Source organism: Sparus aurata, chromosome 8 (genome assembly GCF_900880675.1).
Source record: "Sparus aurata chromosome 8, fSpaAur1.1, whole genome shotgun sequence".
In the NCBI taxonomy this organism is placed as follows: Eukaryota; Metazoa; Chordata; class Actinopteri; order Spariformes; family Sparidae; genus Sparus; species Sparus aurata.
In genome coordinates, this window is record NC_044194.1 from 1,825,574 (window position 1) to 1,842,323 (window position 16,750).

The 16,750-nt window shown below is 43.9% G+C and overlaps 1 protein-coding gene across 1 annotated transcript; it reads right to left on the minus strand.

Annotated features, from left to right (window-relative positions):
* Nucleotides 1–1,256: 1,256 nt before the first annotated feature.
* Nucleotides 1,257–16,463, minus strand: slc7a10b (solute carrier family 7 member 10b). Its single transcript, XM_030424800.1, has 11 exons — nucleotides 16,195–16,463; nucleotides 10,608–10,812; nucleotides 9,642–9,793; nucleotides 7,490–7,615; nucleotides 7,262–7,415; nucleotides 6,353–6,476; nucleotides 5,355–5,458; nucleotides 5,180–5,276; nucleotides 3,518–3,667; nucleotides 3,078–3,255; nucleotides 1,257–2,998 (listed from the first exon to the last, which is right to left on the minus strand). The coding sequence occupies exons 1-11, from the start codon at nucleotides 16,325–16,327 to the stop codon at nucleotides 2,868–2,870; spliced, it is 1,554 nt and encodes a 517-aa protein (XP_030280660.1). The 5' UTR covers nucleotides 16,328–16,463; the 3' UTR covers nucleotides 1,257–2,867.
* Between the last annotated feature and the right edge of the window lie 287 nt (nucleotides 16,464–16,750).

The following is a 16,750-nucleotide window of genomic DNA, read 5'->3' on the forward strand; positions in this document are numbered from 1 at the left end:
GGAGCTAGCCGACTAGCATGCTAACTTCAGTAGATGTCTCTGAAACACATCAACCTCATGATGTTAAAACAGCAATCTTCTTCACATTCTGTTCTTAATTTTTGATGTTTTTAACTAAAATCTGTACGTATTGCTCCTTTTTGAATAAAGTCTGAGACAGCAGCATTTTAAAATCTTGCTCCGCTGCAGGATGTGTGAGTATCTGAGTACAGTCACAGTGTGAGACAGTGATGTGAGAGCAGCAGCAGGTAAAAATGACTACTCTGTTAAGAATGGATTAATAAACTGGAGCTCGGCCTCGGTCTCGGGGATCTGGCGGTGCTTTGTGCAAAACGAGTCCAGCGCCAATCTGGTTTTACATCTGAGAGGGGAAAGAGTTCGTGGACCGAACGGCAGGATCACAGACGATGGAAGACCAAAGTGCTTCTCAAACAATCAAATGCAATACACAAAAAGAAAGGCACACACCAAATATATTAAAATCTAATATAGTGAATCAGTTAATAAACATTTGAATATACATTTCCCCAGTAAAAGGCCTTTTCACACCAAGTCTGACGTTTCCACGTTCACATTGTTGATGTGATGGTGCATTTTTATTCAGAGCCGTTTTGATTTCTATGTTGTTCATGTTGTTTTAATGTCTGGGTAGTTAAAAACTCTATATTCTGCTGTTCACATTGTAAAATAAATGCTTCGTCTGGTCAGCTGTGTGACAAACACACTCAGGTGTTTCAGGTGTTTTAAACATCAGCACACGTTCTAGATGTGAAGACGCCTCCAGATCGTCCAGACGTGTAAATCTCTCTTTAATCTCTCACTGAGAGTAACTTTCACTGGTGTTTCTGAAAAAGTGAAACAGGTTCTGTTTGCTGTCCGTGTGCTGAGATGAGTTAGTCTCTGTTGATGTTAGACATCAAATCATAAACGAGCAACAATTCAGTTGTAACAACAAAACCCTAAACTTTCCTGGTGACCTTTAAAGTGAAACTCTTGCCCAAATTGCAACCGAGGGTCTTTGTGTGAACGTATATGAGTCAAACCTTCGTGTAAAAGCATAATTAAGATGAAAGCGCCACTTTTAAGATTTATAGTATTTCCGTTTTCAGGTCAAACTCATTTTCAATGGGAGTGCTACGGGCACTTTTACAACAGCATCAAAATCTCTATGTTTAAAACAGTAAGAAGTCTCGACACAACATGAAACTTTGCTGGTAGCATCACCAGGGTCTCTACACATGAACTCGAGCATTGAGAACGTTGTTTGTGTACACAGAGCACTCCCATTGAAAATGAGTTTACTGTAACGAAAATACAGTAAATCTTAAAAGTGCCTCTTTCATCGTAATTATGAGTTTAAACGAAAATTCGGATACATTCACAAAAAGTACCTCGGTTGCATTTTGCTGAGAGTTTCACTTTAACTGTTGAATATCTGAGGCGGGAAACTGGATTCATAAAAGGCACAAACACAAAATTATAAGAATAACCAAAGACGTTAGCATAATCCCATCAAAAACACTGATAGACTATAAAGGAACAACATCGCGGCCACATGACTTCCGCTGATCTTCCTTCAGCATTATTCACACTTCACTATAAATACATCAGTTGGTAATAAAGTGAGTATGAACACAACGAGCCTGTAAAGACGGACGAGTGAGTAGATGAGTCTCCGTGTTCGCTGTGAGGACGTTTAATGTCCCCGACAACCTCTGTAGTCTCATTCAGACACTCGTTAGCAACCGAACAAAAACTTTAAATTCACTGCCTAACTCTAATGAATTAAAATGTTGGGGTGAACTTGTCCTTTAAACTCGTCTTACACACAGAAATCTCCTTCAGTAAATCGTTCAGCTCCAGCAGAGGAATAGAAGTGTGTGTCTGCTGATTCCTGCAGCACTCGAGTTCAGAAGGTTTATCATTTCAGTCGTTCCCTAATCTTAGTTTAGAATGTTATCATGTAGATATTTGCTAAATAAGACGAATTTCACTCCTTTTAAACTAAAGTACTGGACAGATAGAAACTTTAGCCTGATGATGGCGCTACATGAAAAGTGAGACGATCATCAGAGTTTTTACAATACATCTTCTGGGGAACTTTAAAAAAAGTTCTTGACAATCCATCCACAGTTTTAGGATGTAAACATGAACATCCTTATCTTGACACGATATTAACGACACTACACGTTGAGCAAGTTTTCGTTCAGGGCCGAAGGTTTCAGTAGTTTAGTATCACGTCGGCTCTCCTCAGAGACGGTGGATGAACATTATTAATCTTTACTGCCTAAACAATCGCTTTAAAGGTGCCGCGTCCTCTTTATCCAGCAGGACAGGATGCAGGTTTGAAAAAATATATGAATACAAGAAGGGAAACAGGGTGATGTGTCACTCAAACGGCTGATCTTCACTGAATTAATCTGCACCAGCTTTTTTCTTACTGTTTTCAGAACACTAACGAGAGACTTGATGGAGACTTGTTGTAAAAAGGCCTCAAGGCACGATTAAAACACCAGCAACATTCAGAAGAAATAACCGTCAGTCAGTCAGAGTTCTGTCATGTTACAGAAAAAAACAGAACAAAGGGTCCAAAATGGGAATAAAAGTCCTTTTTCACAGTGAGACACTGTCGGCATTAGGTTGTTGTGCTAGACGACTTAGTAGAAAAGAGAAGGAAATAAAAAGTGCACGCAGCCGGCGCAGAAGAACGAGCGCTTCCACTCGGCTGCAGGAAAACCAGAGTCTGGGAGGGTCAAAGGTCAGACAGGAAGCTCCCGTGTCAGGAAGAAGTGTCTGGATTTACACAGTGACGGAGTAAAAACAAGAGGCAAAAACAAAGAGCTGCATAGATTCAGAAAAAAAAGTTTTTAAGAATTGGCAGACAAACTGCTCCTGCCTGAAGACCGGTCGGTCCATTCTGACGGACCGGCGATCTCGATGGGGTCAAACTGAGGAAAGACCACGAAACACAACCTCTGGCCCACGTAGGTCGCCCTCTCTGCAGGAGAACACACGTCAGGTTCAATATCAGCTTCAGCAGACAAACCTGAAACCAGAACGCCTTCTAAAAAACTCACCGATGAAGTTGTAGATGCACTTTGGTTTTTCTTTCCAATGGACGCCCAGGAAGTAGACGGGTACGCCGGTGAGCATGATGACGAGACCGACGCCGCAAACCACCGGCTCCGAGTAAAGACTGAAACCCAGCAGCAGCGCCCAGAACATCAGGTAGCACACAGGGACGAGGAGGTTCACCTGGACAAGACACGCAGCTCACAGTTTACAGTGATGACAGTAAACTCAGTAATCACTCTGAACCGCTGACCCGATTCCAACAAGTCCAGATGTTGACCAGCATTTCATAAATGCCGGTAAATCAATTTATTGGCTTCAGCTGTAATTATTCTGTTGTAGTAGAATTAGCAAGTGGTGTGAAAAGACTCAGGTAAAGTAAAAGTACACATTTGTACTGAAGTAAAGTGAGGAAATGTGCTGAGTTGCAGAGAAGTGTTGGTACCTTGATGGGTCGGTACAGGTTGGGCTTCTTCCAGCGGTGGTACAGCAGGCCGGCGATGGTGACGCCGTACGACAGGTAGTTGATGAAGGAGACGTAGTTGATCAGGTTGTGAGTTTCTCCGATGCAGAGGATCACGATGGTGGCAGCGCACTGAAGCACAGATCCATGTTATTAAAGGGGCATTTCACCAGTTTTAGAGCGTTCTGACGCCTGCAGTGTCAGCAGGCTGCTCACTGCACAAGGGGAGGTTTATAAGTCGGGATTCACTTTTAGAAAACATGGCACTGGGTCTCACGTACCCAAAACACCTCCAAAATATCCACTGAGGTGCCACTTAAACAGATTAAAAATAGCTCTGAACTTTAAGATTACATGCATGTTGAATTAATCAATAAAAGTTGGGTTTGAGGTCGTTACAGCGCCACACGGCCACGACACACAAATGGAAAAAATGTTGGACATTGAACAGGTGACGGGTGAAACACTAAAAACCGGATTTAACAGACTGAATATTTTGGGACCAACAAAGTGATGTCACGTCCACATGATTATTATAATGCTAATTTATTTAGTTTGCTAAATGTTTATATTTAAGCTTATTTATTCATATTTTTGTATACATTCACAAGAAGTTCAGTGATACGTTCTTTAAAGGGATATTCTGGTGTAAGTTTAATCCATGGTCTAACACACCGTGAAACTGTGTTAGACTCCCTCTCCAGAGATCAAGTTAGCAGACCGCTAATTTACGGAGTTTTATCAACCTCAGAAACGACCGCACGACAACAATACACTGCAGTAAATGGATCCAAATATAAACCGCCACCAAAAAGCCACAAATAATGCTCAGAACAGCACCAAACTTCAGCAACAGTACAAATAGGGTCTCAGCACATAGTCCGGGGCATCTAACCTCCGCTAGCTTAGCTGGATTTCTATTGTGAAGCTAAAAACAGATTTCAACTCTCCTCCATCAGCTTCCGGGTCGGGGAAGTCCCGACGCGACGATTACCGAGTGCGGTTAGAAATGCTCAATTCCGTTCTTTTCCCTGTCCGCTCTCGATAATAACTGTTATAAACTGGCAGGTAAGACACATATGAACTTTGATTGCTTTTCCATGGAGTCATAATCATACATTTTCATCCATGAGCCGCGGAACTCTACTGCACTCGGTAATCGACTCGTCGGGACTTCCCGTCAACAGGAAGCTGCTGCAGAAGAGTGGTAAATTTAGTCAGCTTTTCAGTAGAAATCCAGCTAAGCTAGCGGAGGTTAGATGCCCCGGACTATGTGCTGAGACCCTATTTGTACTGTTGCTGAAGTTTGGTGCTGTTCTGAGCATTATTTGTGGCTTTTTGGTGGCGGTTTATATTTGGATCCATTTACTGCAGTGTATTGTTGTCGTGCGGTCGTTTCTGAGGTTGATAAAACTCCGTAAATTAGCCGTCTGCCAACTTGATCTCTCGAGAGGGAGTCTAACACAGTTTCACGGTGTGTTAGACCATGGATTAAATTTACACCAGAATATCCCTTTAAATATCCTGCTGACACTCAAAGACGCACTTACACACAGAATAAATAAATGTATGGTATGAAAACTGGTTTAAAGCTGCTGCAGACAAACAGATTCAGAGGTCAGTGTAGCATCAGGCTGTACGTACGCAGACCAGCAGGGCGGGGATGGGCGTGCAGTTCTTGTAGTGGATCATGGCCAGCAGGCTGGGCAGGTGACCCTCTCTGGCTCCAGAGAAACACAACCTGCAGGCAGAATCGTCAGACAGCTCGTCAGCAGAGATACTACAGCAGCGGAAGAGCCGGCGGGGCGGCGAATCTCACCTGGACGAGGTGAACAGGTAGCCGTTGATCCCTCCGAAGGTGGACAGAGCCACGGAGATCGGCATGATGACGGAGAACATCCCCAGCAACTTCTCTCCAAACGTCTGAAGAGCAGAACGACAGACGGACTCAGTGACGTGGACGGGTCCGATTACAGATCAGAACTTTGACTTACTGTCTGATTCTCTGTCGCAAAACATGTTATGTGGATGAATTAGAGTCTTATAAAATACAAAAAACACTCAAAGCACATCGAAGGCAGACATGGTGATGTGAACATATCATATCATTTCTGCCACTCCGCGTCTCCAAGCAGTCGGTACAGAGCCGGACCTTCAGGAGGAGTTAACACCTGAGTCACGTCAGGCTCAGAACGCTTGAATACTTTAATGTCAAGCAGATCTTGATTGAATAAAGTTAATGTGTCTCTAATTACAGGTGCAACTCATACAAATATGTTAAGAATGCATCTAAATCCAGATTCTATAAGTAATTTGTTTATTTTTGACTTGTGAGGGTTTTCAGATCAGCTGCATGTGTATTTTACTATATTGCCTTTTTTTCTGTCTGACCTGAACAAATAAATCAAAATAAATAAAGTTTCTGATCTCCATCTCGTCTTTTTATATATCGCATGTGGACCAAAACTCGGTGATACGGCTATAAAACAACAATTTTCTGAGGCTGTATCTCAATAGATCTGAATGTTACGACTGGACGACAAAATTAAATATCTCAATATTTTTGACCCAATACTTCAGTATCAGTACCAAAGTGTTTAATGACAATGATAATGATATATATCAAAGCTTTTCAGGCTTATTTACTGTAAAGCTTGTTTTGTCCTGAAGCTGATCACTTGCATGTCACACATTTCACCACTAGGCGGCTCGCTGAAGGACAGACGGTCCGTCACCTCTGACCTTTGACCTCCTGATTGGCTCTAACTGTCTGAACCGTGACGCTGCGACTGATCGTCACGCAGCCTCGTTACTCACTACAGCCACGGCATTGGACGACAGCAGCTCCTCAGGCGACATGGAGGAGAAGTAGGCGATGTTGGTGAGCGTGTACACAAAGGTCACCAATGGTATGGAGATGTAGATGGCACGAGGTAGATTCCTGACCACACACACACACACACACACACACACCATGCACAGATGACACAGTCAAAACCAAAATAGATTGAAACATGCATGAAAGCTGATCGAAGGTGTGAGAAATTATAAAAAGCTGTTTTTACACTGAGCTGTTTCTGTTTAAGAAATAAAAACTGGCTCGTTCACGATCATAAAGAGTCCAAACTGTTGTCAGCACACATCCAGTCTAACATCAGTGTTTTTAACTTTTATCTCCAAACGTCCATGAGTTTAAGAAGACATGAACGACATGTTTTACTGGAAATATGATTCACTGCTGACAAACAAAGCTCAGAGAACTTTCTGGTTATTAAAAGAAAACGGAGAGCAGATATTTCACTACGTAAAGAGCGATTCAGACATTTAAGACATTAAAGGAGTCTGACATCGTCTCGCTTGTTTAATCTGCACAGAGAAAAAAACTGCTCCAAGCCAAGAAATAGTCCGTCACGTAACAGCCGGTAAAACAATAAAATGTTATTCTACACTTCAGATGAAACAAATAACATATCAGGTTAATTAAAGCGCAACAGAGGTGCTGAGTCGGGTTTATCTATGTCAGAAAGAGCCGCGCTACCTGTTTCCCGGTTTCCAGTCTTTATGCTAAGCTAAGCTAACCAGCGTCATATTCATTTATTCATTTAAACAACAAACTGCCCTTGAAAAAACTCAAAATGTCTCCAGCAGTCTGGGAACAAAACAAAGAAACAAGCTGAGATGGAAGCTGAACATGTTGAGAAGCTGACGAGAAGCAGAAATATTCACCGTCTGGGTTCAACCACTTCCTCCGTGACGTAGTTGAGGAAGTTCCAGCCGCTGAAGGCGAAGGACGCCTGCAGGAAGGCCAGCGCGATCTGACCCACCGACGGCGTCCTCTCCATGGAGAAGGCCACCTGAGGAGTCAACGCCTCGTAGTTCCCTGCAAGACAAATCACACGTCTGAGTCTGTTTGTCACTTCAGGGAGCAGAAGAGCTTCAGACTGAGAATGTTACCGTTGCAGATCTGGACGAGGCCGACCACGATGATGAGGCCCAGCGCCATCAGCTTCCCAACCGTGAAGACGTCCTGGATCCTGGTGGCCATACGGACGCTGGAGCAGTTCACCCAGGTCAGCAGCACTGAGCAGGAAGCACAGCGTCATCACACTGTCTGTAAATGTGTAAATAACATCTTCCACCAGACGAGCTGCATGGAGACATTCTGACATTGTGGACTACGACTGCTCCACCCGTCTGTCCAGCAGCCTGAAGGCGAGGAGACGATGACTGAACCGAGAAAATAACCCCGGGTGTTTTTCATGTTACACAACTTTTCTTTCCTGTTTTGCGTGAATTAAACATCCCGGCGGAGTAAATGTGCCAAACATCGTCCACATAACGATTCACATGTTTCTGCTTTTCGATCATTGGAGCCTACATGTCCCATAATGCAACACCTCTGTCTTTTCCTTACACCCTCCCTGCAAACGTCTTCCAAAATTCCACGCCTCCGGTTTGTTTGATGACATCACAACAGTATGACATCATCATGTTGTTCAGTCGGCCACAGAGGACCTGAAGTGTTTCCAGAGGCTCAGTATTCCTCACACACTGACTCTGACATGTACACTTGGTGGAGCGTTCCTTTAACGCTGAGTGTCAGGGTGCTTCCATCACTATTCTGGGGGACCGGGGCCCGGTACTCTCGCCGGCGGTGGGCGGCAGCGGCCGGTTGCCATGGGAGGCAGGAATGTGGGAAACGGGCGAGCGAGGGAGGGCACGATTGTTTCACCTCGTCCATCATTGTCACCGGCTTTGCCCCGCTCTCTCATGGTGGCCTCGCTCTCGGGCACAAAGACGAGCTGTCAGACCCACAAAACAAACCACTTCCGTTGCGGCGAGCAAACAAAACGTGGCGAGAAGCCCCCCTCGCCGCCCCGAGGAGGCCCGGGCACAGCTCACGTTTCAGCATCCAGCTCCAAAGAAAACAAGTGTGAATGACAGCGTCAGAGGTGAGGAATCACTCGCTGCTTCACCTCGCCGCCGGGATCTCAGGCCAGACATTACTTACTCATCGATAACACAAAGAGTCGGCGAGGATTAATGCTCGTCAGTGCAGCTGCGCTCAGGCAACACACCGAGCAATTAGCCCGGCTGACGACTCCACGCTGACTGAAGCTGCACACACACATCCTCCTGCAGCCTCTTCTGCTGCCTTAATACAATCAATTTTTGATGGGAACATTTAAATTTTTGAGGAGTGAAGAAGCTCCCTCAAACCCCGCAGGATGCTCCGAAACATCTGCACAAATCTTCCTCTAAACATCAGTGTGTCTTTGAGATAAAACTCTAATGCACAATATATGAAGGTGAAAATATATTTTAAACAAAGGGCTTTTCACGGACCCCCTACATCCACACCTTACTGAGGTTAATACTCAGTCTACACACAGAACGCCTGTCAGTCTTGTTGCTCCACATGCTTCAGCTGTGTGCATCCAGCTGTGGTTCAGACTGACACACAGCAGCTCAACATCTGTATCTTCTACCAGCTTCTCCAAAACCAAAAACCAGAGACGTGTCAGAGCGTCATGTGTGAGGAGGACAAACCAGGAGCAGAGTATCTATAACAGTCTCATATCAAATACTGGATGTGAGAAAATAACCTCGTCTCGAGACCTCAAAGTGGCAAACAAAAAAGTTTTCTTTATTCTTTTTTTTAATTCTTTTGTTGCAGATTTCTTTTAGTTTTCCTCCCGTCACCATGTTTCTCTCCCCCTCCTCACCCTCCCAGCCTGCTCCCTCCCTCCTGAAGACGCTGTGCATTATTTACTTCCGTCATTAAAGAGGTTTTAAAAAGCCTTCAGCCACAAGTTACATAAGAGACATTTTACATGTGAACATTTCCCCTCTGACACACGTGCTGAAGTAACGGAGCTGCAGTTTATTGATGAGCTGGACTTTAATCAGCATTAGAGGAGGAAAGATTCATTTCAGCAACACAGAAGAAGAGATCAGCATCCAGCAGCCGAGCGACCACGAGACAACATGTCATCATTCATGAATGATGCAAACGAGCGTCATTGTTGAGCTACAACGAGGAGGAGCTGTTACGTTCTTCCGCACGATGTTCAAACAAACACGTCGACATCGATGGCAGACTCACGGAGGCAGGTGGCGGACAGCATCCGCGTCGCCATGTACGGAGGAACGCAGTTTGGGAAGACGGGCTGCAGGACGTAGCTGGAGAACGTGAGCGCGATGACGGCCAGCGTGGTCGGGTACATGATGAGGACGGCGCTCCACAACAGCAGGAACCTGAACCAGAGAGGAGACGGACTCAGTAAACCAGAAATCTGCTTTATTATGAAAGATTTACACATTAATACTTTAACAATGCAGCTGTGGAGGAAGTCTTCTGTCTCAGAGCAGTTTTAGTTTAACAAAGTTTGAAGCCTGAAGTTAGTGTCGACCTGGTTCCCTCCACAAAAACTGGATTTTTAATTATTATAGAAAATAATCTCAGTGTCAAACACAACTTTATGACACTGACACGTGTTGTTCATCATGATAATATTCACAGATGAACGTAATTAACTGTGTAGCAGTAAGAAGCTAATGCTAGGCTACAAACAGACGACATCACGGTCACATGACTGAAACGTCACCACCACTAAGAGTCTTACTGCACAATTACTATCCAGGTTTTCTATAAACTGATCAATGTACAAGTTGTAAAGTCAGAGTTAGAACAGTGTGTAACTAAAGTGGCCTGTAAAGACGGACTAGTGAGTAGATGAGTCTCCGTGTTCGCTGTGAGGACGTTTAATGTCCCCGACAACCTCTGTAGTCTCATTCAGACACTCGTTAGCAACCGCTAACTGTTTTTAACACATGAAGAGCTTCAGAATTAAACTGTGGGAGATTAATGATGAATAAAATGTGGGTTCACACCTTCAACACATTCAAAAAACTCAGACTTTCAGACGAGGGAACTGCAAGTGCTAACATGCTAACATGCTAACTGATTTCTGGGTTTCTTGACTCCAGACTACATCTCTCTATTTCACTTCTGGATAAAAAGAAAAGACAGAACAGAGTCCAAACTTGAGTCTGCCGTCTCTTCACTCACCCCATCAGACCGCCGAATATCTCCGTCACGTAGGAGTAGTCTCCTCCAGATTTGGGGATGGTGACGCCCAGCTCAGCGTAGCAGAGAGAGCCCAAGGCAGCGATGCAGCCTCCCAGAACCCAAACCACCAGCGCCAGACCCACTGAGCCCGAGTGCTCCAGGACCCCCTTTGGAGAGATGAAGATCCCAGAGCCGATGATGTTCCCTGAGGAGTGGAAGGAACAAGGTCAGAGACTCTGTGGAGATACAGATCACACGGTAACGCCCTAAAAGACATCTTCACGCTCTAAAGAGAACCAGGAGAACTGAACACATTACTTAAACCTGACTTTCATCAGCATGGAGGAGACGATGACTGGGTTCTACATTAATTTTTGGGTGAACTGCTCCTTTAAAGCTTTATGATCAGAGAAGACATTTAAGTGCTGCTGCTGGTTCTTCTCAGTAGGAACCTGAGATCTTCAGGGAAGCAGCCGGGCCGATAGAACCTCGAGTCAGAACCAAACAGAGCTGGAGGAAACTGATGACCTGATGGTCTCCAACTCACCACAACCCTAATTTATGATTGTTACCTAAGATGTTCTGATTGGGTTCTCTATATTACTACAGCTGTTTCCTTTGTTGCATTTGGGGCAACTTACAACTATTTGTATTTTTATCCAATCTTAACTGATTTCACTGTGGACTTTATTGTTTTGTACTTTGTGTCTCTGTTTGAAATGTCCTTTGTAAATAAATTTCTTGTCTTTGTATCCACAGGAAGAAGATAATTAATTGAACTTTCTCACAAATAAAAGTTTGTGAATGTGTTTTGTGTTGAAGAGTTTTGCACACGTGTAAATCAGGTTTGTAGAATTTGACTTCAGCGTTAATCTGTGTGTCGCCTCTCTCTAGATGTTGAATTTAGTTTTTACACGTATACAAAAACATTTCTACAGCTGCAAAACACATTCAGACACATGTATGCAGTTTCATCTTCATCTTTCTTTTACTGTTATTCTGCTTGTTTTTGTTTTTTATTATTTTTAACCGTTCCTGTTATTGCCACGTGTGTGCTTTATTCTCTGAACTGTTTTTGTTTCCTAAATATCTCATGCTTTTATTTTTCAAATCACATAAACATTTGAAAGATGCTTTACACACTACACACTGATATAAGGAAACGTGTGCATGGAACACACAAAAAAAAATCAGATATGTCGCAGAATAAACAAGTGAGACCCTTAAAATATCCCAATATTCCCAATAAATATCAATAATAACACTCCAGACTTTTCAGTGCGTCTGCCTCTATCAACTTTACATTTCTGAAAACAAAAATCAAATGTCATCAAATCAAATTAACATCAGAGGGGATTTCACCCGGTAACGACTGTCGCACAACGAAGTCGACGGAGAGAACAACTTATATGGATAAAGCTGAATTAGTGGTGGAGCCCGGGAGCGGATGGAGGCATGTCCTGGGAATTCCTTGCAATAGTGTAACTTTTGGTCTATGTGTATTAGTACTTTATTAAAAGGTGACATGGATTGACTGACAGTGGGCGTGGGTGGGTTGTTTGTTAAAGATTTGCAGTGTAATCTATTACATAAAAACGCCACTGACCTGCTGAGACTCTCACCAGAAGTCACACAATCAGAAGTGAGTTTATACGGAGGACATTAAAACACAAAGAGCTCTATAACAGAGTGAGTTAGAGAAGGAGGTAAAGGCCATCACTCAGGCCGGGACAATCCCCGCTGCCCAGAGCCTCAGTATGCAGCGTAGAGTACCAGCAGAACCGACGCATTCAGACTACAGCGCTACCAGTAGCACGGCAGAAGGCAGCCAAGTGGCACAGACAGCCGTTACATAACCGGACATAAATTATCACCAGTCCGGGCTGCAGAGGTGGGAAGTGACCGACTCACCTTCTGCATCCGATCAGTTCCCGCAGCTTCCTAAAAAGTGACAGGCAGGAAAACCCGGCCTGCCGTGGAGCAGCTCGCTGCAGCTGAATCAGGCAGCACATGACCGAGGCAGCTCCAGTGTGCAGAGCAGCCAGCTCGTTCCCTCACTGCTCTCTCTGAATGGAAAGGTGCTTCAGCATTCTGCACACAGGACCTTTCTCTTGTTCTGGAGAGGGATTTCTTTTTTTTTTTTTTTTTACAGAAATGTCCGCCTTGACCAAGCAACAACAGCTGAGGGTGGAGGAAGCTGTGGGCCTGTTAGTCAGACCTGCACCGACAGAACCCACTGAGGACGCCGCTGCAGAGCGAACATCCAGTCTCCTAACACACCGAGGTCTCAGAGATACAAGTCTGCAAATACAGTGAAGCTTCTGCACAATGCAGCCATTCACACACCGACACAAGAACAAATGAATTATTTACACTCTGATGTGAGGAGCAGGTCGGACCATCAGGAGAACTGTGAGGTTCAGAGTCCAACCCAGCAGCACATGTAGGAACCAGAGATCCATCCAGCAGCACTGCTTTGAATAAGATTGTTCTGATAACGATACTTGTATCAGAAATGGTTCCGTTATGGCTAAAATGTTGGACTTATATCTGCAAACACACGAGTCCATTCGCCAATCTGATACCACAGGATAACAAGGAACAAGGAGCATGAAAAAGAAGGAAAGGTCATTGCGTTGTTGAGTCTTGCGTTGTGTTTGTGGTTTCAGCTGTATTGAAGTCTATGGGAGAAACAAAACACTAAAAACCCAACAGAGCTACATCCTGTGACTCCTGATGAAGAAACCTCCAGAAAATCAAACGTCATGCTCAAATAATAAAACATGTTCCAGGTGTTCTGTGGACTGTTTGGATCACATCCGCACAATTTAACCTTGAAAATCTGCAGATGGAGTCTGGCTTGTTGTCGTGGAAACAGAAATTTTAAATTTCTTTGTTTTATTTGCACTTTAAAGTCGTCTTGTATTAAAGGAGCACTCTGTAGTTTTCTCTTTGTTGCCATGACTGAATAAACTGAACAAACAAACTGAGGAACAACACAGTTTATACAGTTTTACTCTGTTTATATGTGGCGTACCCTGCCACAACAAAACTACATAATGCTCCTTTAAAGTTAAGCACAAAAGCTTTATCTTTGACCCCGGATGACAATTAATAACCTCAATGATCAGCAAACGTCATCTGTTGATGAAGACCGCGCTACAAAATGAACCTGTTGATCAGATTCATTTAGCAAAATAAAGATTCCATGGTGAAAAATTAAGGTTTTCTTTAGGTTATTGTTTATTTATTTTTGCTTTTATTTTGATAGGACAGCCTGGAGAGTCAAACAGGAAAGGGTGAGAGAGAGAGAGAGAGAGAGAGAGAAGTGAGCCATCAGGACGCCCCAAGAATGAATTTTAGATTTTGTGGTAACTTGACGTAACGACTGACACACACTTTGATTAATTGTGGTTATCAAACACTTAAAAACACTTCAACAAACGTGATATTGTTGAATGTTATATCAGATACACACAGATACCAATATATCTGTGATATTTACTAAATACAGTCAACTTCAGCCGCAAACTCCAGTTCTCAGTCAGATTCTGGTAAATATGACGTAAATATTAAAGGTGATACGAGAACATCTGACGGTCAGCTCTCGGCCACACTGACTCTGATTGGCTGTTCAGTCAAACCAATCAGTGCAGCTGAAGGGAAACAGAAGAAGCCTGTCGCAGCAGTCTCTATTTATTTACTGAGTGAATCTTTCTTATTTACTTTTTAATCAGACATATTCTCAGTTAAACGCAGCTTTAATTTCGACAGCGGTATCAAAAGGTCGGCTGGTATTATTGGCGGACATCACAAAGGTATTATAATATTATATTATAGCATTATAATTATTAAAAAACAACCACATTTGTAGGATCACTTGTGTAACTCCGCCTCTTACTCCCTAATCTCAGTATGGACATCAGACCCACAAACTGCGTATCGGTCGGGCTTTGGATTTATCAGGACAACAGTTTATAAATCCACCATCTGAAGTCTTCTGGTTCCCTTTTGAATGATGACTACACACTAACGCCACCTGGTGGTACGGAGAGGTATGTCCTCACAGAACGTATGACCTCATTGGCTGTCAGCCGTCAGCTGTGGCCTTCGTGGTGCGTTCAAGTGCAGAAATTTCTGCAACAGGTGACCCAAACAGCCTGTCTTTGTCAGAGTCTCGATCCAAATCGATCTCTGGGTCAAAGATTCTCCACAGAGAACCTCAGTAGAACTTCAGATATTTTGACACAATTTTGAATTTTCATAACGAAAGAGCCGTCACGTTGAAAGTGCAGTGTGTGAGATTTAGTTGGTTACAAACAACGATGATCTAAAATCACCAACAGAAAGTGAAATAAATAAAGTTTGGAGATTACAAGATAAGTTAGCATGCTAACCAGTTAGCCTCAGCCTGTCCAGGTCCAAAGCTGCTGTGTTCCACGGTGCTCTGAGCTCCCATTCAGGACGTATAACTGCACAGCTAACGGAGCTACATCTAGCAGCAGTTAGCGGGAACACTACCACTATGCTGCCCCCCATTTGTTCATGTATCTTATCTTATATCTTGTTCGTATTGCATCTTTAAAAAACACAAAATGTGACTTCCTGGTGGAAGACGGTGGATTGTTGAGATACTGAGTTCTGGAAGGCAGCGCAGGTTGGCGCCGGTCCAAAGTGTCAGTATCAGAAGATCTGAGGATGAAACTCAAACATCAGCTCGCTCTCCTCAGGAAGTTACAGTCTGTTGCTTTAAACATTTCTACAGTCCGGCTGTGGACAATAGAAAGTGTAACGATGCATCGATTCAAAGACTCTTTAAGTTTTACTAAAGTTTAAGTTTACATTATTAATAACAATACGTTGTTTTCCACTAAATGTCTCGAACCACTGATGACATAATGTTTCCACTGAGGAGTTCAGTAATAAAAATGTCAGATCACATTTGAGTTTTTACGAGTTGATATAAATCTAACTGATCGAGTTAAATGGACGTGTGATATCGTCTCATATCGATCGCAGGACTTTGTATCGATATTGAGACTTTGTGATATCGTCAATTATGATATCATGATGAAACTAACGATTTACAGCTCGACTGGAAAACTTTATCGGCCCTGATGTTTCTCCATCAGACTGATATTAATCAATCAGTGATCTCATTGATCAGAGTGGTGCAGCCCCCCTCCTCCTCCTCCACCACCTCCTGAAGATGCTCATATTTACTGAGCGTAGGTGGTGTTTAAAGCCCCCTGCTGCTCATTCTGCTCCAGCAGACAATGTTCTTCTGCTCCACCACCACCTGCCTCTGGACTTCATATATTTCAGCCACGTAAGCACTACAACTCAGTTTGATGGGAGCCCACATGCAAACAAACATGGAGTCCCTGTTTCCTCCTGAAGCCTCAAAACTACAGATTCACTGTGATCAGTCAGTGAAGTGTCAGTCCGCAGGGAGCTGGACTTTATTCTAACACTGGTTCTGCAGCAGTTTGAGGTCCGGTCCGCCGACAGGAGCGGGTTTTAAAGCGTGCAGTGATGGAGAGAACAGAACTGATCCCAGAGCAGCTCGCTTGTTTTCCTGCCTCACCTATGATGATGGTGCACGCGCTCAGCAGCCCGATCTCCTTCTTCAGAGTCACCCTGTCCGGGATCTCCTCCTTCTTCTTCTTCTTCGTGTCCTGCCGAGAGCAGATGCTGCTGCTGCCGTTCTGTCCATCCATGTCCGCCTGCCCGGGTCCGGTCCGGTCCGTCCAGTCCACTGTGTCCTCCCAGTCCCAGTAGTCCCAGTAGTCCCAGTGCTCCTGTCCTCTCCTCACTCCGTATTCATGCAGACTGAATGGGCTGCGCTTGCGCAACAACCTGCCGCTGTCCAGGGCAGAATGTTAAATACCCCGGACGGGCATGATGCGTTCAGGGACCCCGGGACGAACCCGCCTGCTCTTTAAATCTGAAGCTGACTGACTCAAACGCATCACGATGAGTGGTGGAAGAAATACTTCAGTTCTTTAACTAATAAGCTTCCAAATAGCACAATAACAAAAGTGCTTTATTAATATTATTGTATTTAAATAACGTCGCATGTACTTAAAGGGGCAGTGTGTAGTTTTATTAATATTAATGAGGTTATAATCCAAAGAAAACAC